General features: G+C 36.5%; 4 protein-coding genes across 9 annotated transcripts in view; 1 reads left to right on the plus strand and 3 right to left on the minus strand.

Moving 5' to 3' along the window:
- LOC107699755 (selenocysteine insertion sequence-binding protein 2-like) overlaps positions 1-1,194 on the minus strand; it is a 9,982-nt gene extending 8,788 nt beyond the window's left edge. For 3 of the 4 annotated variants that reach the window (XM_016501106.1, XM_016501107.1, XM_016501104.1), the window contains exons 1-2: positions 1,070-1,194; positions 349-435 (exon numbers count right to left, since the gene is read on the minus strand). In XM_016501106.1, the coding sequence (XP_016356592.1) occupies positions 349-368 (20 nt within the window). In that variant the 5' untranslated portion in view covers positions 369-435; positions 1,070-1,194. Of the gene's footprint in view, positions 1-348; positions 468-1,069 lie in introns of all 4 variants that reach the window. The other variant, XM_016501105.1, reaches the window with a different exon arrangement.
- An 820-nt stretch (positions 1,195-2,014) lies between these two features.
- Positions 2,015-8,002, minus strand: LOC107699698 (major facilitator superfamily domain-containing protein 10-like). Its single transcript, XM_016501030.1, has 12 exons — positions 7,728-8,002; positions 6,382-6,478; positions 5,412-5,515; positions 4,713-4,871; positions 4,427-4,606; positions 4,190-4,298; positions 3,980-4,088; positions 3,411-3,522; positions 3,185-3,275; positions 3,024-3,071; positions 2,690-2,776; positions 2,015-2,489 (listed from the first exon to the last, which is right to left on the minus strand). The coding sequence occupies exons 1-12, from the start codon at positions 7,872-7,874 to the stop codon at positions 2,386-2,388; spliced, it is 1,347 nt and encodes a 448-aa protein (XP_016356516.1). The 5' UTR covers positions 7,875-8,002; the 3' UTR covers positions 2,015-2,385.
- A 2,351-nt stretch (positions 8,003-10,353) lies between these two features.
- LOC107699757 (4-hydroxybenzoate polyprenyltransferase, mitochondrial-like) lies at positions 10,354-14,256 on the plus strand. The gene is given in 8 exon segments (XM_016501112.1): positions 10,354-10,755; positions 10,838-11,004; positions 12,603-12,724; positions 13,186-13,230; positions 13,232-13,269; positions 13,375-13,508; positions 13,595-13,783; positions 13,996-14,256. Coding segments are annotated over 8 exon segments (1,164 nt in total). The 5' UTR covers positions 10,354-10,448; the 3' UTR covers positions 14,158-14,256.
- The window catches only part of LOC107699756 (glycine dehydrogenase (decarboxylating), mitochondrial-like), an 18,943-nt gene continuing 10,227 nt past the window's right edge, over positions 14,222-22,937 (minus strand). For all 3 annotated transcript variants that reach the window (XM_016501108.1, XM_016501109.1, XM_016501110.1), the window contains 20 exons: positions 22,315-22,462; positions 21,542-21,738; positions 21,366-21,462; positions 21,171-21,276; positions 20,931-21,070; positions 20,706-20,786; positions 20,515-20,612; positions 20,290-20,374; positions 20,159-20,200; positions 19,898-20,040; positions 19,511-19,586; positions 17,454-17,579; positions 16,851-17,000; positions 16,477-16,589; positions 16,242-16,383; positions 15,676-15,787; positions 15,499-15,594; positions 15,246-15,418; positions 14,844-14,924; positions 14,222-14,757 (listed from right to left, as the gene is read on the minus strand). In XM_016501108.1, the coding sequence (XP_016356594.1) occupies positions 14,620-14,757; positions 14,844-14,924; positions 15,246-15,418; positions 15,499-15,594; positions 15,676-15,787; positions 16,242-16,383; positions 16,477-16,589; positions 16,851-17,000; positions 17,454-17,579; positions 19,511-19,586; positions 19,898-20,040; positions 20,159-20,200; positions 20,290-20,374; positions 20,515-20,612; positions 20,706-20,786; positions 20,931-21,070; positions 21,171-21,276; positions 21,366-21,462; positions 21,542-21,738; positions 22,315-22,462 (2,344 nt within the window). In that variant the 3' untranslated portion in view covers positions 14,222-14,619. The remainder of the gene's footprint in view (positions 14,758-14,843; positions 14,925-15,245; positions 15,419-15,498; positions 15,595-15,675; positions 15,788-16,241; positions 16,384-16,476; positions 16,590-16,850; positions 17,001-17,453; positions 17,580-19,510; positions 19,587-19,897; positions 20,041-20,158; positions 20,201-20,289; positions 20,375-20,514; positions 20,613-20,705; positions 20,787-20,930; positions 21,071-21,170; positions 21,277-21,365; positions 21,463-21,541; positions 21,739-22,314; positions 22,463-22,937) is intronic.

The following is a 22,937-nucleotide window of genomic DNA, read 5'->3' on the forward strand; positions in this document are numbered from 1 at the left end:
TATTTAATTTTAGTTAATTTCATGGCCACAATTTACCCTAAACAAGGGAACAAAATCAATTTTGGCCACTATATCTTGTTTCTTCCACCCTCCTTGTCATGTACGGGTCTCCCTGGGAAAGTGAAGCTAGTTCTGAAGGTCTGTCACATCTGCAGAAAGCACTTGGTTTGATAGTTTATATAATGCAAAGAAATTCATACATTTTAAGCAATCCAACACTTTTTGAGGCTTTAACTGGAACACGAATCAATCAATTCTCAATGCTGGCTTGCTCTGACTGGTAAATAAAGTAAAAAAATAAATAATTAAAGTGGTAAATAAAGATTCCACATTGTCAGTTATTTTTACCTTTTTAAATGATCCTCCATTTTGTTTTGCTATGGAAGGCTATGAATCAAACAACTTCAGAGGATCCAAAACTCCAGCCTTCATTATCTGAGAGCACAGAGACAGGTTCAAAGAACAGACTGGTGATAAGACAACATGCTTGAGCTGAAATGAAGTCGAATAATAAAACAACCAATCACTGTATGGAGTGAACAAATCTATGTTTAAACAAACGATGCTGAATCCATGTGTAAATGACAAATAATGACGCAGCAACCAAATTAAAGACTAAACACCGCTCAGTAACAGTTTTGTGTCATAATCCACTCAACCAGTCACTTTCAGGGCCAACGGTTAAAACACGGTTTAATATTAGTTACACACCGACGTTTATTATTTTAAGAGTTCATAAGTAAATGTATATAAGGCTTTTGCAGGACTGCTGTCGTAATGGAGATGACATTGGATCGGTTAGCAGCCAGCTACGATATCATGCAAACTTATTTGAATCAAACTTAAACATGTGAGTTTAAACCTTACATGTGAAATAACATGATAGAGGGTCAGTGTGTCACATGTTTAGCTGTCGACAGCTATCAGCAGCTTTTCTGTGTCGGATTAAAAAACTATATGGGATTTCTACATAGCTCGTGTAACGTTAGACAAGACATCTGGGCTAGTGTAAACACAGTCATGGTAAACTATGTAAAAAAAAATAAACAAATAGTAAAATATATCATACCTTCCGGCCTATAACAAACTCCATTTGAAAAAGACCTACTCCGTTCGGTTGAGATGTAAAACGGGTAGGCCAAATAATTAAAGATTAAGCTCAAAATTGACAACAAGATCAGTCGGTGCGGGGGACTTTTATTGTGAAGGGTGGTCTGATAGTAAGACATTACTCAACATACGGGTTGCAATGTGAGGTAAAATGTAGTTGACAACCTGCTTAACAAAATATATAAGTTAAATTATATTTTATATTATTTAATGTTCTACGAAAATAAAAGTTTTGTTTATTTTTTATAAAAAAAAAATTATGTAGTTATTTTTCTCAGTATCTAAAATAAACCTAGGAAAAATATGTGATTTTCATGGCATGGCAAATAATGTTTTAGGAGGCGATTCTTCTTTATCTTATATTCTTTTTATTCTTTTTTTAATTACAGGAATATGGACAAAATTTAGCAAAGTTTATGCATATACTTTTTTTTTTTAAGTTTGAAGTTATTAAGTTTTACCTTCATAAATGTAAATATATGAAATGTAAACAATAATGTCTTTAAGGAAGAATTGAATTAGGTACAATTTCAATGTCTGTCATTATTAAAACGATCAAAACATCTATACTGTAAAAAGATATTTTAGAAGTAGTAAATAAAACAATTAGAGTACGTTTTACAATATTATTTCAGTGATATGTTTTCTACAACTATATATAATAAATACTAATAAATAAAATATAAAAAATATAAAAATACTAATATAATTGCTTGTATGTTTTTATTTCTTCTTGAATTTGCATTAATAAATATCATCATCATAAAAAAATCATTATCATGCAAATTAATACAAAAAGAAAGATAAATAAAACATTCTAGTTGACAATAATCATCTTTATTTTATTTTTTTAGAAATCTGATTGAAAAGATACAATCAGTATCCACAATATATATATCGGTGTGCATATGCAGCAATATTAACCAAATATATAATGTCATTCTTATAAAACAGTAGCACCCACTGACACAGTAGCACAAACATTTGTATCTGTTGATTAAGTGTTGTAAAAATACATTCATGAAATATTGTTTTACTATTTACAGTCTGTTGTTTTTTAACAGTGAAATAAACCAATTTCATAAGCACAAGTACTTTTTAATATTTTTTCCCCCTTGTAAACACTTTACTTAGAGGAACTTTCTTCAGTGGGCTTTAATGCTTTCAGAAAGGAAAAAGAGGTCTGACCACTGATCTATATGGAAAGACTCTCTATTATAGCTCAGTGGGTCTGACCCTCTTATGACACAAGCGTGAATCCTAAAACTCTCAATCTCATTCCTCCTTCTGTCTCCTCAGCCGACTCAGTAAAACCAGAGGGACTATAAAGAACGCTGAACTGATTATAAAACATAATTCTGCTCCAGCCAACCAGTACACTGGGAACAAAGTAAAATAATGTTATGATTTGCTGTAAATTGCAACAAACAAAGGTACAGATAAATGATTTTCTTACAATCGTAAGTTACTGTTAGTGTTGTTTACATAATTAATTGATTAATCATGTTAAGATACATACATACATATGTATAATATTTTATCTACATTTATATAACTTTGCCCCCCTCCCTTTTTTTACCTGAAGAAGCCACAATAGGGCCCAGTGCTCGAGCTAAAGCTCCAAGACGAAGGATTCCCATTACAGTTCCCTTCTGACTGGCTGAGCCTAACAAACCAGCATAGACATCAATACTACAAATACATTCAAACTAAAAGTGGTGTGAGAGAGACAAAATAAAAATCTGAAAAATAAAAATTCTGTCATCATTTGTAATCTTTGCAGCATAGTAAACAAAACTAGTCATAACGCCATACTTAAAAATATATTCTTTTGTGAACCATTGGTCTAAAATCTACAAAATGGTTAGCTTATGAAAATAAATCTTAGACAAAACTAGAAAAAAAAATCCCACCGTGTCCAGACACTTGTGTTGAAAGGCATGGAACAACAATAGCAGCAGCTGAAAAAAAACAAAACTATTATTACAAATTAAAATATCAATACACAAAAATACAAGTAAATATTTATTTGGATGATAATAATAATAATAATGACAGGTGCACACTTGCTTACCAAAAGAGTACAAAAATAAGCCCGAATAGAGTAGTGTCAAATTCCATGCTATTCCAATGAGCAAGAACGCTGGTATAAGTGATATAATTGCCTGAAATACACACATTTGAAAACAAACATGTAACAGGCCTTTGAGTAGTTAAACATAAAATCCTTTCAGCGTTCCAAGAAAATTGCCAGAAAATTTTAATTGACTCGTGATCCAGTAATGCATGAAAGAGTTTACCACGCTAAGAGTCTGGATCTGATGGCCTGGTTTGATCCTGCGGGCATATCCGCCCTGGATCACTGCCATGGTAATGCCCATGAAAAAGAACATCTTCCCCTGCTGCATGCTACGACAGAAGAAGACAAGGGTTTCATTTGAAAAACTTCAGGCAAGACCACAGGATTCAGCTGCTCTATGATACACACACAATGATACCAGTATGTCACGTTTCTGATTAAGCAAAACACGTCTGTACACGAGTGAATTGGTCAATTGAAATCGTATATTATCCCAGGGGTTAGCTACACTTGCCTTCAACATTTGTCCTCTTTCCCCCATTCTGGTTGTTTATGCTACATAATAAATTCTCCCAAACTTCCTTGTTCCTAATGCCTACATACAAATAAACCCACAATTCATGAGTCACGTCTCATGGTTTAAGTTGGGCCATTAACTCAAAATCGATTAGCTAGATTTGCTACAGACAGTTTATCAGTTGAAGACAATGCCGTGCTTTATCATGTTACAATTTGAAAGCTGTTGTGTAAGCAACTGATGTGTAGAAGCAGTAACCACAGCCTTTTCCAGAAAATTGGAAGCGCTGATGTGTCAGAAAACTCAAAGTGAATTCAAACCCAGAGAACAGAAACAGATATGTGAAGTAAACCAATCCAAGCACCTTAAGATTTTGCATTTCTATTGCGGAAAAAAGTAAAATAATAATCAATTTACTGCGACAGTTATTCATCCTGATCCAAGTGAACACTTTTAGCTTGGCTGAAAGTTTATGCACTCACTTTGTTCAGATGGTGGATTCTCTGTTCTTTTCACAGCAGTGAAACTGAAAAGTGCAGCAGTGTGAAGAAGATCTCCAGATTGTTGAATACCTGAAGACTCTGATGTCCCGAGTCATGAAAAACATTCATTACATTCAGAATTTACAATGCTGTAAACAATTACAACTAATTTGAAGTCTATTCAGGAAGTGATTATAATTAAAGTCACAATGTGACTTTTTGTAAAGTTTTGCTGACCTTTTGTAAAGTTTCTGGCAGCATGAAGAAAATAAAAAGCAGGTCTGCTAAAGAAAAAAGGCCAGCCAGCATGGCAGGGCCTTGATAAAACACCTTAGCGTCTTTGAGTCTCAGAGCAAAGTATGCTCCCATTAATGGACCCAATGTGAACCCCAAGGAGAAAGCAACACCGATCATTGCCTGAAATCAAACCCAGGGAATATTCAAATGACTCCAAAGATAAAAGCTTAAAATGTAAAATTTGCCCTGAAAACATTAATTGCTGATAATGGTGACCATAACTCACCATTCCCTTGTTTCTTGCTTTAGGGCAAGGCAGGTCCGCAACAATAGCAGTGCACAGGCTGACATTACCTTTACAAATTCCTCCAACCACTCGAGACAGCAGAAAAACTGTAAAACTGTGAGAGAAAGCCCACAGAATGTAGGATGCCATGAGACCTACCTGCAAAACAAGCAAAATATAACTCAGATCTACTAGGTCTACAAAACATGAAAGCCTGCTTCTGCCATGGAATAAAAAAAATAAAGGCAATTGCGACTTTTCATCTCACAATTCGGACTTTGATTCCGAGTTTATACCTCACAGAATTTGCAAGAGAAAAGTCTGAATTGTGAGATAAATGTTGCAATTACCTTTTTATCATTTTTTTTATTCTGTGGCAGAAACGAGTTTCTATTAGTAACTGCATAGACATACATTAATGGTAATATGTTATGATTTCAATTTATATTAATAAATACCCTATAAATGGGTTTCCCAAACCAGGATTCATTAAATCATAAAAAATTAATAAATAATTATTATTTGTTTATCTGCATGCCATGTGACCAACACAAGAACATGCAAATGTTTTGTTAAATTATTAAAATATTAACTAAAAATCGCAGAGTGTACTTCATTAAATATTTTAGGTCAAAAGGGTTTGACTGACAAAAAAGTTGGAATCCCTGCCCTGTATGATCTAATTTTGTCTATACTTACGGTTGTTAACAGCAGCAGTGGTTTTCTTCCATAATCATCTGAAAGAGCCCCAGTAATGGGCGACGACAGAAATTGTAGCAAACTGTAGAGACAGCCTATCAGACCTAAGACACCAGAGATGAAGATAAACAATGTACCTGTCTTCAATACAAAAGGTCAATTTGAATTATGTGCTGCATTTAAAGGGATCATATGATGCGATTTCAAGTTTTCCTTTCTCTTTGGAGTGTTACAAGCTCTTGGTGCGTAAAGAAGATCTGTAAAGTTGCAAAGACTAAAGTCTCAAATCCAAAGAGATATTCTTTATAAAAGTTAAGAGTCAGCCACGCCTACCTAAAACGGCTCGTTCTAACACGCCCCCACATATCTAGGTCACTATGTGGAAATATTAGCATAATGCCGCCCAAATGTGCACGCAAAGAAAGAAGGCGTGGTTTCAGGAACAGCAGTAGTGTTGATGCAGCCATGTCAGGGAGACGGTGTGTTTTTCAGTGCTAAAGCAAAAGCACTTTATTTGGCCTTCCGGAAGTAGATGCAATTAGGAATCATTGGTTAAGATTTATTTACAACAGAACAGCACAACCCAGATGTTCGAATTTGTGGTAAAACTAACGACATTATTAACTGTCTTGATATTTACTTTGAATTATGCGATTATGGTAAGAGACGTTACATTTCCGACGCATGCTTGTGGTGTTCGGCCAATCACAATGCACTGGGTCAGCTGGTCAATCAGAGCAGACTGCGCTTGTCGGAAGGAGGGGGCTTTGTTGAAAACGATGTGTTTGAGAGAGGCGGGGCATAGAGGACCTACAATAATGTACAGTATTTGAAAAATAATGTGTTTTTTGAACATTAAAGCATGTCAACATATTCTGTTACACCAAATACACAAAATAATGATCTTTAAAATAGCATCATATGACCCCTTTAAAGAAACCTCCAACATCCATCAGAGTAATGAAGTTACCTCCAAAAAGAACACTGTTATATTTCGTTTCCATAGGAACTCCAACCGCCCCTCTGAACCAGTCCACTATGCTCTGTAATGACTGATACACACTGTCCTGTAGATGCAGAGATTACAACAGCAAAATGAAGTGAAAATGAAGTGAAGTGAAAGCTATTTTTATATACACAGTAAAAAAAAAAAAAGATTTTCTTTTTGTTGTTTTCCATTACAAATATATAGAAGGAAAATTACTTAAGACATTTGGTGCGTCCCAAATCGCGTACTTATGCACTATTCTATGACGTTTTGTAGTATAAATAGTGTGAGTAGTGTGTTCACACTGAAAATTCCAAAAAGAAAAAGTGCACTTTAAATACCCGGATGATGCATTTAAATACCCGAAAAAACGAAGTGTGGAATGTTGAACACTTCATGCACTCAACTGTCGCAGGTTTAATTACCTAGTGAAGGGGGAAGTGCTATCAGACTCCGTTTATGAATGACAAAATAACCTTATATAATTCATACACTACATGGTTGAGTACATAGTGCATAAGTACATAGTGTATAAGTGCATAGTGTATAGTGCGTCATTTGGGACGCAGCTATTAGGTCTTGTTTTCTGACAAATGTATCATAACTAAGTGAATTTATGCTGTCAGTGGGGTAAAAAAATTATCTTTTATTCCTATGATTTAAGTTTATTTTTCTTACTCAACTGACAAGATTTTTTTTAGCATAATCTCACCTGATTTTGATATACTTTTAAAGCCTTAACTTAAGTCATTTTGCTTATAAATTGAATGTATTTTGATTTAAGAATGTTTAGATATTCAAACTGGAAAACAAGATAAATGCTGAGTAAGAACCCCATTTAACTATCCAGTGGAGGAAAATGTAACAGAGCAAAAAATGTTATACACTGTCAAGTATAACACATTAATTGGAATCGTTCATTGAGTGCGCTAGATGAAAACGTGAATGAAGCCATTGTCAGCTTCATTAAATGAGAAAGAACAGCTCTGAGCTTGGAGGCTTTCCACAGACTTATCTCTTGAACAAAGCATATAGTATTATAAAGTTCATCCAGTATGTAATTGCTTAAGTCACTGCTGACGTTTGTACAGGAAATGCTCTGTATATCCTTTCTTTTAGGTAACATCAATTAGACAGTCATAAGTAGGGGAACATTTCATGACTGGAATATGGTAAATCATGCACTGTCACACAATTGCATGCATGACTAATCTAGGTCAAATACAGCAGCATTTATTGTTGAACAAACAGCCAGCCAAACATCTTTTGAGATTTCATAACAACTAAATATCCAAATTATAGGCCTAACCTTAAAAAAATGATCTTACCCCAGTGTGACTGTAGTGGTCCAAGATGGAGGGGAGCAGGGGAAGTATTAATGTGAAACCCAGCAAGTCAAGCAGCAGTGCCAAGAAAACCACCCTGATGACTCTGGAGGAGCGCACATCCTCAGATGTAGTTTTGTCACCTGCCATTTCTCCACTCCAGTGACCCAAAGTTGTTCTTTACTGCTGAGGACTCTTAACACATCTCCTGTGGTTACTGAACTGAATCACTGAACAAAAAACAAAACAGCAAAGTGAACAACAGTATGTAGTCCTTAAAACTCAAGTAAAAAAGTACCAAAAGTGCACTGGTATGGTAAAGTTTTTTTGGACATGGTACCATACTGTGTATTTGCACCATGGTATTCTTTACAGAATGTAAATATCATGATACATTTAGAAAATGTAGAAATCATTCAGTATTATGATTACCACCATTTTACATTTGACCTGATACTGAACACTGAACACTGGATTTTTTTAACAATAAATTTAAAAAGTAGGTTGCACTTTAAGGTTTTCTTGTTGTAAGTATAATTACACAAATAATTACTGGATAATATTAATGAACAACAAGTATATATAATATATATATAAATTCATATGGACTACATTATGACGGTATAAGAAACAACTGGGTGTAGTATATTAAATGTTATGTCAATAGTTCACAGAACATGCAAATAACACAAATCAAAAAAATCAAACCTGTACTCAGACAAATGTGTATATTTATTTGTTCTTTTTAATTTTCAACATCACTGGTAAATTGTAATGGATTCCAATAACCACGCGAGGGAGGTAATTGGTACTGTTTAACAGATTGGCTCGCGAGATTTTAAAAGAGTCAGTCAAAATACACAATTTTATTTAGTTTTAATTTGGAATCGTAAACATCTGGATGGAGAGAAGGAGCAGAGACCGCCTGTGAAATAAACTGAGAGTTACATTTATGAGAAAGAGTTGTCATTTTATTTAAACCCATACTATTGGTGAATAAAATATTATAAAACAAAGCCCATCCAATGTTAAAAACAGAGGAATTCACCACATACAAAGTTGTATTTGTATACATATAAATGTATACAAAAGTACATTTTTGTCTCTTATTTAAAATATGTAGGTCATTTTGGTTCATTTATGACCATGCTATATAACATATTAATGTATTTATATTTGTTATAATGTTATAACTTGTTACAATGCTTGCTTTGAAAAGACATCCATAATCATTATGAACGGTGTCATCTGTACATTACATTTTAATTGAAACTTAATACATTTGAATGAAAACAGCTTTGATGTAGTAATTTTAATTAAAGCATATTTTCTAATACTGTGTTTTATAGCATCTGTTGACTGGTATTTCTGTACATGTAATCTTACATCGGAGTTTACAAATACTGAATATCATGAAAGAAAGCATACGTACAGTAGAGTAATTCAAAAAGCGGAACCACTCGAAAAACAAATGTTTCAGGGGAACACGAGGTCGGCGCACACAACGCAAAGGACTTCAAAATTGCTGTCACAGAGCGCTGTAAGTTCAATATGTCAAATAGACATGAATGATTTACAAACGATTCAAAGAAGATTGACAATGCTGATCTATCTTCCCACCGTATTTAACATATTAGCAACGCTTGTTATTGCTTGTAACACCATTGATTAGTCAGTAAGGGGTTATTTCAATGGTCATAGCCAAGTTTAAGTGTAACACAAGCAGCATAATATTGAATATCTTAAAGTTGTATCAAGTTTGACTACTCTTACAGAATACTGTCACACAGTATTACAAGACAAAAGCCTTATTCACTCAACTTGACATTTTCATGACTCGTCAGTAATCTGTATTGAATTCTGTGCATTGTGTTCTCTGCTGTTTGTTCATTGTTACTGAAGAGCTCCCTCATCTGACCGATATAAAGTTGGTTCGACGTTTGACGTTGGATATTAGACAGATATTCAGCCGCGAAAAACTTCAATAAATTCTTAGTGGATGAGTATAGAGTATAAAAAAAATGGCTTATCTGAAAAGCATTAAAACGTAGAACTGAAGTAACAAGACACACCCCTTGAAGTTTAGATATCAAACTGTGTGTGTGCATTCTAAATTAAGTTATTTAAATGTCTGAATGTCAAACTTGGTCAAAACAAATGCAATATCTTCCTCTAGGGTGCGGTAAACTGCACAATCTTTGTAATGCTTTGCAAGCTTTTTCTCAATCGTTCCATTTCAATAACTTTTGTTGTGCTATAGTTCTGTGAATAAAACCAACATCTAAATGTTCTTGAATGAACCAGTAATAAGACACACCCCTTATATTTGAGATATATATTTATACATTTCACAAGTGAAGCATTTAGATGGAATAATTGTGCTTTTTGCTCTTCGTTTTACACTTTGCAGACGGTCCCTATCCTGCACATTTACATTATAAGGTCTATCAGTTACAATACCTTAAAGCAGATTAAAACAAATAAAACACATTGTGTGGAAAACAATTATAACACATTATGTTTTTTGTCCTTGTGCTAAATCGTTAAAGAACTATCGAAGATTTCCGAGGCTGAATCTCTGACAAATGTCAAACCTCAAACGTCGAACCAACTTTATATCGGTCCTCATCTGCACATGAATGCAAGTATACAATGAAGCGCCTCGCTACTTTGCAGTCGTGACATCTCTCGCTAAAAGTTGGTCATGACAGCTCAACAGACAAGATGATGTCCACCAGACTACTGGCACTGCTTCAACCACATGCAGTGAGGAGGAGTCTTCCACAGATCTGCTCTGCCCGTCTTTCAAGTCTCAGAAGGCAGCATGAAAACATCACCACAGCCTTCTGTCAGCCTGGATCCTGCTTTTTTAACAAAAGTGACGATCACAAACAGAGAATATGGCCTCCTTTACTGGCAGGTCACAGCTGTGGCAGAAGGTTCTTCAGCCTCACGCCTGCTGGGATTGTGAACGCAGCCCCGGCGTCCGTTCAGCCGTACCTCAGATTAATGAGACTGGACAAACCCATAGGTGAGCTGAGCTCATTTTCCAGGGTGTCCTTTTGGTTGCAAGCTGGTTTTTCAGTGAAATATAAATTGTTGTGTTCTTGTAGGAACGTGGCTGCTGTATCTGCCTTGTATGTGGAGTATTGGGTTGGCGGCAGACCCGGGATGCCTTCCTGATCTGCGCATGCTTGCGCTCTTCGGGGTGGGAGCTTTGCTTATGAGAGGAGCAGGATGCACAATCAATGACATGTGGGATAAAGACTTCGACAAGAAGGTAAGAGTACATACATAGAAGTAGATTGATTGTTTCCTGCGTCATGTTCTTCCTTTAGTCCCAGAAAGTCAACTTTTTGCTTCATTGTCAGAACATTCAAAGTGGTGGATATCTATTCCACTAGTGGTCTAAATTTCATTTTTGCCATCTTCTCATCCAGACTAAGCCTAACATATCTCCTAATCTTACCTGGGTCAGTGTGTCAAAGGAATTGGGCGATTTTGCTGTAACAGTGGCCATAATCAATGTCAGATAATAATAATAATTTACTCACCCTCATGTTATTTCAAACCTGTATAACTTTATTTCTGTTAAACAAAAGGAGATAGTTTAAATGTTGATGGTAATACATGTTTGGAACAATATGAGGGTGAGTAAATGATGACAGAAGTTTAATTTCTTGGTGAACTCTCACTTTAAAGGGGTCATATGATGCTGCTAAAAAGAAGTTTATTTTGTGTATTTGGTGTAATGAAATGTGTTTATGCGGTTTAAGGTTCAAAAAACACATTATTTTCCACATACTGTACATTATTGTTTCTCCTCTATGCCCCGCCTTTCTGAAACGCGTCAATTTTTACAAAGCTCATCGGTCTGAAAAGCGAGGTGTGCTCTGATTGGCCAGCTATCCAGTGCGTTGTGATTGGCTGAATATCTCAAGCGTGTGACGGAAATGTTACGGCCCTTACCATACTGTGATGCCCTGATAAAAAACATTAAAACCCATTATAAACAAGGCATTTGTTGCATCCAGTGGGGACATAATTACGGATTATAATGACGATTTGATATAGAACTCAAGTGGAAGACTTTGGTGTTTTTGTGAACATAGGAAGTTAACAGACCTGAGAGGCTTGCTTGACTTGTCAAATTAATTATCATTGAAGCTTCATTTAGTACTATAAAAATAGTGTATAAGCATAACATTATACAGGTGTATAATTTAAGCAGAATACTAAATCAGTTTAAACAATAATGTATGATTTGTACTACACTCTTACAAATAAAGGTTCCAAAAAGGGGTTTTTGCAACAATGCCATAAAAAAAAATATTTTGGGATCCCCAAAGAACCTTTCAGTGAATAGTTCTTAAAGGGATAGTTCAACCCAAAATTAAAATTTTGTCATCATTTACTCGCTCTCATGTCGTTCCAAACCCGTATGAGTTTCTTTATGTTAAACATAAAAGAAGATATTTTGAAGACTGCTGGTAATGTAACAGTTGTTGTGGGTGAACTATTCCTTTAAAAGTACAATTTAATAATCTAAAGAAACTTTTTCTACTATAAAAAATCTCTTGTGCAATGAAAAGTTTCCATGAACGTTAAAGGTTCTTGATGGAACCATAGATGCCAATGAAGAACCTTTATTTTTTTAAGAGTGTAGTTTGTAGAAAGAATAAAGTTGGTATGAGTGTTCAAGGATGTGGGTTGTTGTTGATGTTTTGTCAGTTTAATCAAGTTGAATCTTGAAAAGGTGGGTCAAATGATTGTTACAGCTAGACTGTTTAGCAAGGTTCAGGAAAGAAAACAGACCGCCTGGATTTGATCTTGGCTGCTGCTGGAATCTGATGTTGGCATGTGTCATATTTTTGGTAGGTGTCAAGGACAGCCACTCGGCCCATTGCATCGGGGGAGATCACATCGTTTCAGGCTCTGGTTTTCCTCGGAGGCCAGCTGAGTTTAGCGCTGGGGGTTCTGCTCTGCCTCAATTACTACAGGTGCTTTATATTTTACAGTGTTTTTACACAATATTTTTGGTCACTTTAGTTTAGGGACCACTTCTCACCATTAACTATTATTTACGACTTTTGCCTCAAACTTCTAATTTGCTGCGTATTAATAGTAAAGTAGTTGTTAAGTTTAGGTATGGGGTAGAATTAAGGGATCTAAAATATGATCATGCAGAACAAGCCATTAATATGTGCTTTATAAGTACTAATAAATAGGCAATATGATAGTAATATGCATGCTAATAAGCAACGAGACTAAAGTGTTACCAGTATTTTGCCAACATTTGGGACTAGAGTAAGATTGTAACTTTCAAGTTGATATTATAGTAATATTTATTGTATTGATGTATCTTTAAATTTAGACGAAAAGACGATTGCAATTTCTGTTTCATGGCAACTTTAATTTGACTAAATTTACTAATAAACTGTGACTTCCCGTCTGTCTCTAGCATAGCTCTTGGAGCCGCCTCTTTGTCGCTGGTGGTCACATACCCTCATGAAGAGAATCACATACTGGCCGCAGTTTGTTTTAGGTGTGTTGCCATTAATGTACTAAAACCCTCCCTCCATATTATTGCTGAACATTTGCTCAAAGTATTTCGAAGACTGAACATTCTGTACATTCGTTGCCCTTGTAGGTCTCACTTTTAATTGGGGTGCTCTTCTGGGTTGGTCTGCTGTGAAGGGATTATGTGGCTGGTCTGTGTGTTTACCTCTCTATGTATCTGGTGTCATGTGGACATTGATTTATGACACAATCTATGCCCATCAGGTACAGTGTGTGATTAGTTATCACACCCCTGAACATAAATTTGTGCCTTGTGTACATTTTGTGATCCATTTTCTCATCTCGAGTAGGACAAAGATGATGATTTAAAAGTGGGCGTGAAGTCTACAGCTCTGAGGTTTCAGGAGAACACCAAATTGTGGCTGAGTGGCTTCACTGGGGCAATGCTGTCAGGGCTGGTTCTAGCGGGAGCTAATGCTGACCAGACTTTGCCCTACTATTCTGCAGTGTGTGCAGTGGCCATTCATCTAGCACATCAGGTGAACAGGATAGACTGTGCTTGATAATAGTAGCCTGGGGTTACAAGAAAACCAATGAAGAAAAAAAAACAACTTTGGGTTATTAGTTGTTTAAAAATCTAAATTAAATTACATGGTATGCCAGATTAAGTATATGAAAAGAGCTCTTAAATAAAGATTACATTAAAAAAAAAATGTTATTGAAAATGAATAATTTATTCTGTGTTCCACAGATCTACGCTGTGGACATCAACAGACCTGAGGACTGCTGGAAAAAATTTGCTTCAAACCGAAACCTCGGACTGCTTTTATTTTTAGGAATAGTGACTGGAAACTTATGGAAAAAGAGAAACGATCATCAGTATGAAACGCAGCTAAACTCCATTTCAAATTAGAACGCATGCTGATTTTGTGACATGGAATACCACCATTGATTTAGGAAATGTATGTAAACCAAAGTTCGTTTTAAAATATTTATTAAATGGCTACAAACAGGCTCTATTCCTTAAATAATTAGAAAACATTACATCTATAAAATTAATGTTAACATTGAGAACAGTGCCAGCAAGTTATGCCAACAAACAGACCAAAACACCCAAATATTTTTTATACAGTGAATAAAAATATAAAAAGAACAAAAAACAAACCCCTATACAGGTCGATTACAGTGTCTGAATCAGATTTGGATTGTTTTAGTGGAGTAACAGGAGAGGTCAGCTATTTGTGCATTGTATGCAATAGGAAATCTGAGGCTCCATGAACGTACCGAAGAGACTGTAATCACAGGGAGGAATAAATGATCATATTTGATGGGAATGGTTCATTTGGATGAATTAGCATTTCATTGAGTAATGAGGTCACGAAGAAGCCCTTTCCTCATATGGAGACTCATAGACGTCCATAGGTGGACAGGTGCAGACGAGATGTTGGTCTCCATAGATGTCATCGATCCTTGAAATTGTGGGCCAGAACTTGGTCTCGGGTCTCACGAAAGGCTGAAATAACATTTTAAAACTGATTGAATAAAAACGTTTATTTTAAGTAAGGTTTATGTATTTTTACATTAACGTAAGCTACACACCACAGGGAAAGCAGCATACTCTCTGGAGTAAGGTCTGTCCCATGTGGTAGAGGTAATACAGGCCAGTGAGTGAGGAGCCATCTTTGGAAAACATGTGAAAGACAAGTTAGAGCAACTAGAGGAAGATCCAGATTCAATACAATTTCGGCTCAAGAATTAATGGCATTAATGAAAGTCTATTGGGCAAAGACAATCTGCAGGGTTTAAAAGCAGAAATGAGAAACATGAGTTTAAAAAAAAAAAAAAGCTCTTATATTAATTCTTCTGGGCATAAAATGTGACACGGAGTACAAATAATGCCATGCTCCATAAACTTCTAGTACATGTGCATTACTGTACACATGATTAAAGCTGCACAGATGCTGCCGATATGGAGTGTTCTGGATTCTTTAAAACACTCACCTTGAGAGGATTAACCCTTGAGTCCATCTGGCCCTCTTCGATGTCTGCGATTTCCTGTCGGATGGCCAGCAACGAGTCACAGAAGCGGTCAAGCTCAGCCTTGTCCTCAGACTCTGTGGGTTCGATCATCAGAGTTCCAGCCACAGGCCATGACATGGTCGGTGCATGAAAACCTGTCATAAAAGGTGGCCAGTCAATTATCAGACATAATTTAAAGTCAAAAATATTTACTTTACGGATGTTTTTCACTTACCATAATCTTGCAGTCGCTTTGCTACATCAACTGCCTCAATGTTTGCAGACTTTTTAAAAGGCCGCACATCCAAAATAAACTCATGAGCAACGAATCCTGCAAATGCAAAATAGTCAGTAAATGTTTGTGAGGAACTTTTAAGATCAAAAATGCAATATTTTATTCAATAAAGCCAACCTTTAGAGCCCCTGAAAAGAATTTTGTAGTGGGTTTCCAGTCTTTTAGCCATGTAATTGGCATTAAGGATGGCCACCTCTGTAGCATGAACAAGACCCTTTGAACCCATCATCTGTTTAATAGAAAATAAATCAAATATTAGATGAATAAATTAGGATGATATACGGTACCATATCAGCTGATTTTTTTTATTTATTGGTATTTGGCTATATATTGGATTTCATTGTGCTGCTCCTTTCTTCTATTTTTACATTACCTTTGCGTTCATCTAAAACTCACTAAAAGTTAATCTTTAAAATCACTAAAAGTTTAACAAATGTAATCTTAGCAAATCTCAAAATAAATGTGCATTGTTTATGCTGTACCCTAAAACACAACCCTAGGTTGTAAAACCTAAATTTTGCTTGTAAGATTTAAAATGTGTCTTATTTTTAAAAGTATTTATGCAAAACAGTACAGAAATTGATCTCAATTGATCAGAAAATAATTAGTATCGGTCAGAAGTGTTAATAATGAAGCATCCCTATTACTCAGATAGGTAAAAAATGTAAGACTTGAGTGTTGACCTTAATGTAAGCCCATGAGATGGGCAGGATGGCACTGGAGCCCCAGGGAGCAGCACTGATGGTGCCCAAAGAACTTCCTGCATTACTGGACTGCATGTTCACCACTGGATGACTGGGCAGGAAGAGGGCAAGATGCTGTTTCCTGTTGGAAAAAGCCATATGGTTAACTGGAGTCAACAGATCAACTGTTCTGGTAGATTGAGTAGGGCAGGTCTGCTCACTTCAAAACACTTACACTCCTATTGGTCCCATTCCAGGGCCACCACCACCGTGAGGAATGCAGAAGGTTTTATGGAGATTCAAGTGAGAAACATCTGAGCCATAGTCTCCTGGTCGACATAATCCAACCTGAATCAGAAGAACATGAACGTTCAATGTAAAACCTACTGTGGATGAAGCTCTCTCTGTAACACTTCTCAATTCTACAACTTGGAGCATTTAATCATCATCAATCCATTATCCAGGGATATAGTGCATGATTCATTCATAACAAACTGTTAATGTAAAAAAAAAAATTAAAAAAAAGTAGTTCATTGTTAGTCCATATTGTAACTAATGTTAATGGTCACTACTATATGGTAAAATGTTGCTGTATGCTCTTCATCTGACCTGTGCATTCATGTTGGCACCATCCAGGTACACCTGTCCGCCGTTCTGATGGATGAGCTCACACACTTCACTCACGTTCTCCTCAAACACACCGTTAGTGGAGGGGTATGTAATCATAATGGCAGCCAAGTTGGCCTTATGTTTGTCCACCTGACAAAAAAAAAAAAAAGGGGGATACATTTAGTTGATTGAGTAAAGTGCATCTTTAAAAGGTTAAGTGTCATTTTTTGGATGTTAAACACTTTCTCCTATCCAAAACCAAAGCTATTCATAGGTTGGTTCCCTCCAAAACGTGTAAACACTGAGCTTTCAAAACATTGTTTGAGCATCATGACACAGCAGCAACATGCGAGTTTGGAGTATTTGTTTGCTCAACCAATGGCAGTCAGGAGGCGTGTTCAGGAAACCAGTTTGAACCTCAAACTAATTTTTGCAATTTCATTTGGTGCTGCTAGCGGAAATTACACACTTCACCTTTAACACTTACAAGATAATGTTATCATAGACAAGTGTGTCAGTGTAAATAGCTAACATAAGATAAAGGCTTCCTGCTTCCTGTTGACAGGAGATGCAAAACGTGACACTTCAAATTACTGTACATACCATGGCTTTAAGGTGAGACACATCGATGTTGCCATCTTTATCCACCTCCACCACCTGAACCTTCATTCCTGCCATCTGAGCGCTGGCAGGGTTTGTTCCATGAGCTGATTTGGGAATCAGACAAACCTGAACAAATTCATAACAGATTTGATGCATTAGATTAATGCACAAAACAAACATATAAACAACAACAACAAACATTTATTTCTGTAACTAAGAAAACCTAAAGTTGAAGTTTAGAAGGTTTGTCAATGTTCTCTTAACCCCGTTTGTTTGTATACGCATGTCATTAATGCTTTTATGACTCCAAAAAGTGTAAACATTAAGTCTCCCAAGACACCATCAAAACATTCAAAGTCAATCACTTTCCAGCTCAACCAATAGTGAGAGTTTGGGGTGTGGCTACTGTAACAGGCTGAGCCAGAGGGTGTTTAGCCAGACTATGGCTGACACATTGCATGGGAAAAGAAATGTAGTTTCAGTTACAGAAGTACAAGGCAAAATTTGAAGACTTCCCAAAATATGCAGTCAGACAACAGGGTAAAACAAAGGTAAAAACTGGCAAAGCTTTTAGATGGAGGAGTGTGATGAAATATTCAGGTTTCAATAGCTATAAAGCCACAATAAGCCCATGGAGCAAACTTGCCAATCCATCTTGATGAATGACACAGAGGAACGTAGTTACGAACGTGAACTCTGACCAATTAAGAGGACAGCTTTACTCACATGTGACTTGCATAAACACAGTTTGGTACGCTTTGCAATGTTGCCTTGTGAAAGCAAACCAAACCAAGAAGAAAATGCAACATTGTAACAAATTAAGACCCTCTTTCGGAACAAAGCAAACGTTCTACAGGTCTGAAAACGCCCTAAGGAGCATCTGCAATGGTTGTTGCTTATGCAGAAACTGCATACTTCAACTTTAATGGTTGTTTAACATACATAGAACCCAATTTTTTGTGGTCTTATTTAAACACTTCATGTAAAACAGATTTATGACACCAAGCTTGCCAAGGTGTGAGCCACTAGTCTAGGTCTACTTTCATTATGAATCCTTTTGTTTTCCAGACATTCAAATTGAAATGAGGGTGAGTAAAAAATCACAGAATTTTCATTTGTTTTAATCAATACTACATGACAGACATTCTGAACTAAGGAAACAGTAGTCTAAATGCTTAACATTATGCAATTTTCAATAGGTCACCATGGACAAACTCATCGTCCAAGGACTGCATGTCTTAAAAATCTCCAAATATGGAATCTTGCTCTGAAGTTGAATCCTGTAACGGGGTGGTTGTTTTCTATGGCTATTTACTCAACCATGGCAGTTTGAACCTTGGCTGGTTTAAGAGCTGCATCCGCTATCGAAGATCTGCTTATTAGGAAGATGATAAAAAACAAAAAACAAAGGCCAGATTACAAAACACTGCAATGACTTGACTAAACGTTCTTATCGCTGACCTTCTGTCCACTCCCCACTAACAATTTACCACTTTTTCAGCTATTTTCGCTCCGGTTCAAAACACTTTTGACCATTTTTCACTTTTCACTGTGGACAGAATTTAACTTTTTGTATTACTCATGAACCGTTTGTTTTCCTTTCAAGCAGCAATTCTATTTCTGTCAGGGGTTTAATCACTTATGGGTGACATATTTGAAAAGTTTCATAATTTTCATGTTTTTGGGAACATAATACAAGAAACAACAAAAGTATCTGTATATATCATAGTTGTATATAATGATTGTATCTATATACAAATATAATACAATATTACATAATAAAAATTAAGTAATACTAAATTATACTTTTATATAATTATATCTATTTGGCCTACTTTGACATTTTTTTTTTTAATGGAGGACATTTGAAGCGTGTTATCAGATTGCCATTCTGCTTACAATCAGTTTTCACAAGATTAGGAAAAGTCATGAAGGGTCAACCGGATGCTTCAAATGGCACGTACGTTTTTGAATGGCCCTGAGGTAAAACACAAGGCTTGAGGTTAAATCAGAGGAGACTTTGCTACAGAGTGTTTTCACTGCAGGGTGATACTCACTGTTCTGTGAGATTCTCCTTTGGAATTTAGATAGGCTTTGATTGCAGCCAAGCCTGCATATTCCCCCTGCGCGCCACTACGGGACAAAGAAAAATCAATAGCATCATGTATATGCAAGCGTACTGCCTCAGCACAGCAGAGTTCAAAGATTGCTTCAAAAGGCTCTTCTTGCTCAAGAGTACAGTATGCTAATGATCCTGTTAAAGTGTCAACTAAGCAGAACGTATAGATGCCTACACACCCCCAAAACTGATCAGCAACAGAAACCTGAACGAAACCGAATGCACCATGTTGACATTTGCTTTGTCAACTATAAGACCACTTTTGACAAATGAGAATAAATCACGTTTTTGATACCGTAACAACAATATCAGGCAGGACACTTGCCTATTTGGTTGAAAGGAGATCTTATCATATCCTGTAATCTCACAAAGGTCTCTCTCTAGCTGTCTGAAGAGCTGCTGATAACCTTCGGCCTGATCCAGTGGCACAAAAGGGTGGATGTTTGCAAATTCTCTCCAGGTGATTGGCTGTTGTGAAAAGTTTACAATGAATCCGTGAATAGATCAGACTGGATCAAACGAGGCAACGTCACAGATACAGTAAAAAGGAGGGCTGATATTAAAGAGCAGATTAATATTGACTCACCATGAGCTCTGAGGAACTGTTCAGCTTCATTGTGCACGAACCCTGGATTCAACAGCAGAGTTTTAATGTGATGTTTGCATGTAAAATCATTACAGTGGATAAATACCATTGTAAACTGATTCTTTACCTACCAAAGGAATCATACTGTGTACGAGGGAAATATCCTTATTTTCCAGGCGCTTCATGTAACGTACAATATTGGTCTCTGAGTGATAACTGAATTTAAAAGCAATATATACAAATAATTACTATACAGAAATAGCCCATCCATATATTTAGACAAACAAGAACAAGTTTCATTGATTTTTCACAGATTTGTTAGAAACAACAACTAGCACTGAAACTGGTAAACAAACCTGTTAAACACTGGATGGGTAAGAAACTTGCTAGTTCTCTTGAAAGGGCTTGCCAGCAGTCCTTTTGTTCGCTCACTCATTTTCTCAGCAATAAGCTCCTGATAAATGTCAAAGAGAAGAGATGTCATTGGGGCAAAGAGAATAAATGTTTTTTAGCAATAATTGAAATATTGAATCAGGCGAGAACTTACAGCTGAGGACTCGCAACCGAAGATCCAGAGCAGATCATCTAAGTCTCTCTCAGTGACAGTTTCATCCAGAGACACTCCGAGCTAAAACCACATCAACAAACATAATTAAATACATTAAATAAATTAATAAGAAAATAAATAAAATGTCAATTGTTTATGAATAAAAACAAAAGTAGCATTGCCTATTTGTGTTTTTTATTTTTTTTACATTTTCACAGGCCTCACCAGTCCATCACTGTACACCCGTAGGTTGATCTCCCGCTGCATAGCTTTTTCCAAGATGTCCTTGCCAGCCACACCACAGCTGATCTTCAGCGTGTCAAAGAAGTTCTCATGTTGGAGTTTATGCCCAGCTCTTTTCAGCCCTTTTACAACAATAAAAAATTTTTTTTTTTTTAATTCAGTATCATAACATTTCTTATTCAAAGAAGAAAAAAAAAAGTAAACAGGAGTCAAACAACTTGCCCTCAGCCAGAATCAACGTTGCATTGTGGGTTCTCTCTGCAATGTGCCTCAGTCCTTGAGGACCATGATACAACGCAAACATGGAGGCCATGTTTGCAAGAAGAGCCTGTGTTAAGACATTAAAACTGAGTACAGACATTCAACTTTACAAATATATATACACACACTGTTTTTTTCAGATTTGTGAAGCTCTACCTGGGCAGTGCAGATGTTGCTGGTGGCTTTGTCCCTGCGGATGTGCTGCTCTCTTGTCTGGAGAGCCAGACGATAAACCTCTTTACCAGCTGCATCTCTGTAACAGGAAACGTTTGACAATTGATACCAACACTGATGAAGAAAAATACACTGAATCCTATAAATTACAGACTTACCTGGTCACTCCAACCATCCTTCCTGGCATCATCCTGACCAGATTTTCTTTGACTGCAAAGAATGCAGCATGAGGCCCACCATAGCAGAGAGGCACTCCGAAGCGCTGTGAGCTGCCCAAGGCGATGTCAACTCCAAACTCACTCGGAGGACGCAACACGCAGAGCGCCAGCAAGTCTGTGGCACAGCAAGCCAGTGCCTTTGATAAAAATGGACCAAAAAATAAATAGCTAACATTTCACAAAAAAAAAAATCTAATCAAATCTGAATCTTTTGAACATGTCTAAATCAGTTGCTGTAATAGATCTGTGCACAAAAACTAATAACAGATTCTGTTGTTGCAATTAAGGACCAATTGGATAGTTCACCCAAAAATGACAATTGTCATCATTTACTCACCCTCATGTCATTCCAAACTTGTCTGACTTGTTTTCCTTTTCTTTTTTTCATGGATCACAAATGGAGATTTTTAATAAAACACTCAAATCTCACTTCCATAGATTCAAGTTGGCCATGAAGATAGGCCACACCAGATTTCACATCAGTGTTTGACAGCTCTAAACAATTTAGTAGTATGGAAAAAATAATGTGCTCTTCGAAATGTCCCCTTTTGTGTTTTACAGAAGAAAACGCAAGTCAAACAGGTTTGGAGCAGCATGAGGGTGAACAAATCAGTTGAGTGAATGGATCAAGTTAAAACCTAATATGCAAAAACTGGTATCAGAAATTGAAACTGTGAATTTTATAATGACATATGGAGGTAAGATGTACATACACCACCCTTGTGAGCCCGATCAACAAGTGCAGTGAAATCTTCCACTCTGCCTTCAGTGTCTGGATACTGGAAGAGCACACCGCTAACATCCTTCCCACTGAAGTCCATCTCATGAGGAAGCTTGAGAAGAGTCTTTACACCAATGTAACTAAAGGATACAAACTTTTAATCAATACAGACAGATAGAGAGTAGGCTTGCTGCGATAGACGGTGCTGACGGTGATACCGGTGTTAAGCCGCAACACCGGTTACGTCACTTGCCCACCGTGTCACCGACCCCCACCGTCGTTCTGATTTTTTAATAGTAATAAAAATAATTTAGTTCAGTAAAAGAACAGACACTACAATTAAAAACTGAACGCGGCTGCTCAATGCAGTTGAACGACAGTTGCATCACAGATCAGATTTAATTTATCCAGTGAGGAGAGTGAGTTGAGCTGACTGACAAGAAGAGTGAGGTGAGACAGACAAGACAATCGCGGATGATTTAGTTTCGAAACGAAATGCAAAAGCGCCTGTTTGGCAATATTTTGGATTTCGAAAAGCCTGTTAACTTTTGCCGTTTATCTAAGGTGATTTTGGAAGTTTTTTTAAACATTCGTTTCTTATTTAATTGGTTCCAC

The sequence above is a fragment of the Sinocyclocheilus anshuiensis genome, unplaced genomic scaffold (assembly GCF_001515605.1).
Source record: "Sinocyclocheilus anshuiensis isolate Anshui unplaced genomic scaffold, SAMN03320099.WGS_v1.1 scaffold278, whole genome shotgun sequence".
Classification (NCBI taxonomy): domain Eukaryota; kingdom Metazoa; phylum Chordata; class Actinopteri; order Cypriniformes; family Cyprinidae; genus Sinocyclocheilus; species Sinocyclocheilus anshuiensis.

Excerpts from the sequence above, each read along its gene's own strand:
- LOC107699698 (XM_016501030.1), bottom strand. The coding sequence starts at position 7,874 with ATGGCAGGTGACAAAACTACATCTGAGGATGTGCGCTCCTCCAGAGTC. Across the intron at positions 5,516-6,381 it reads TAACAGTGTTCTTTTTGGAG|GTCTGATAGGCTGTCTCTAC; the intron begins GTAACTTCATTA and ends CTGGTGTCTTAG. Across the intron at positions 2,777-3,023 it reads AACACAAGTGTCTGGACACG|GCTCAGCCAGTCAGAAGGGA; the intron begins GTGGGATTTTTT and ends CTGGTTTGTTAG.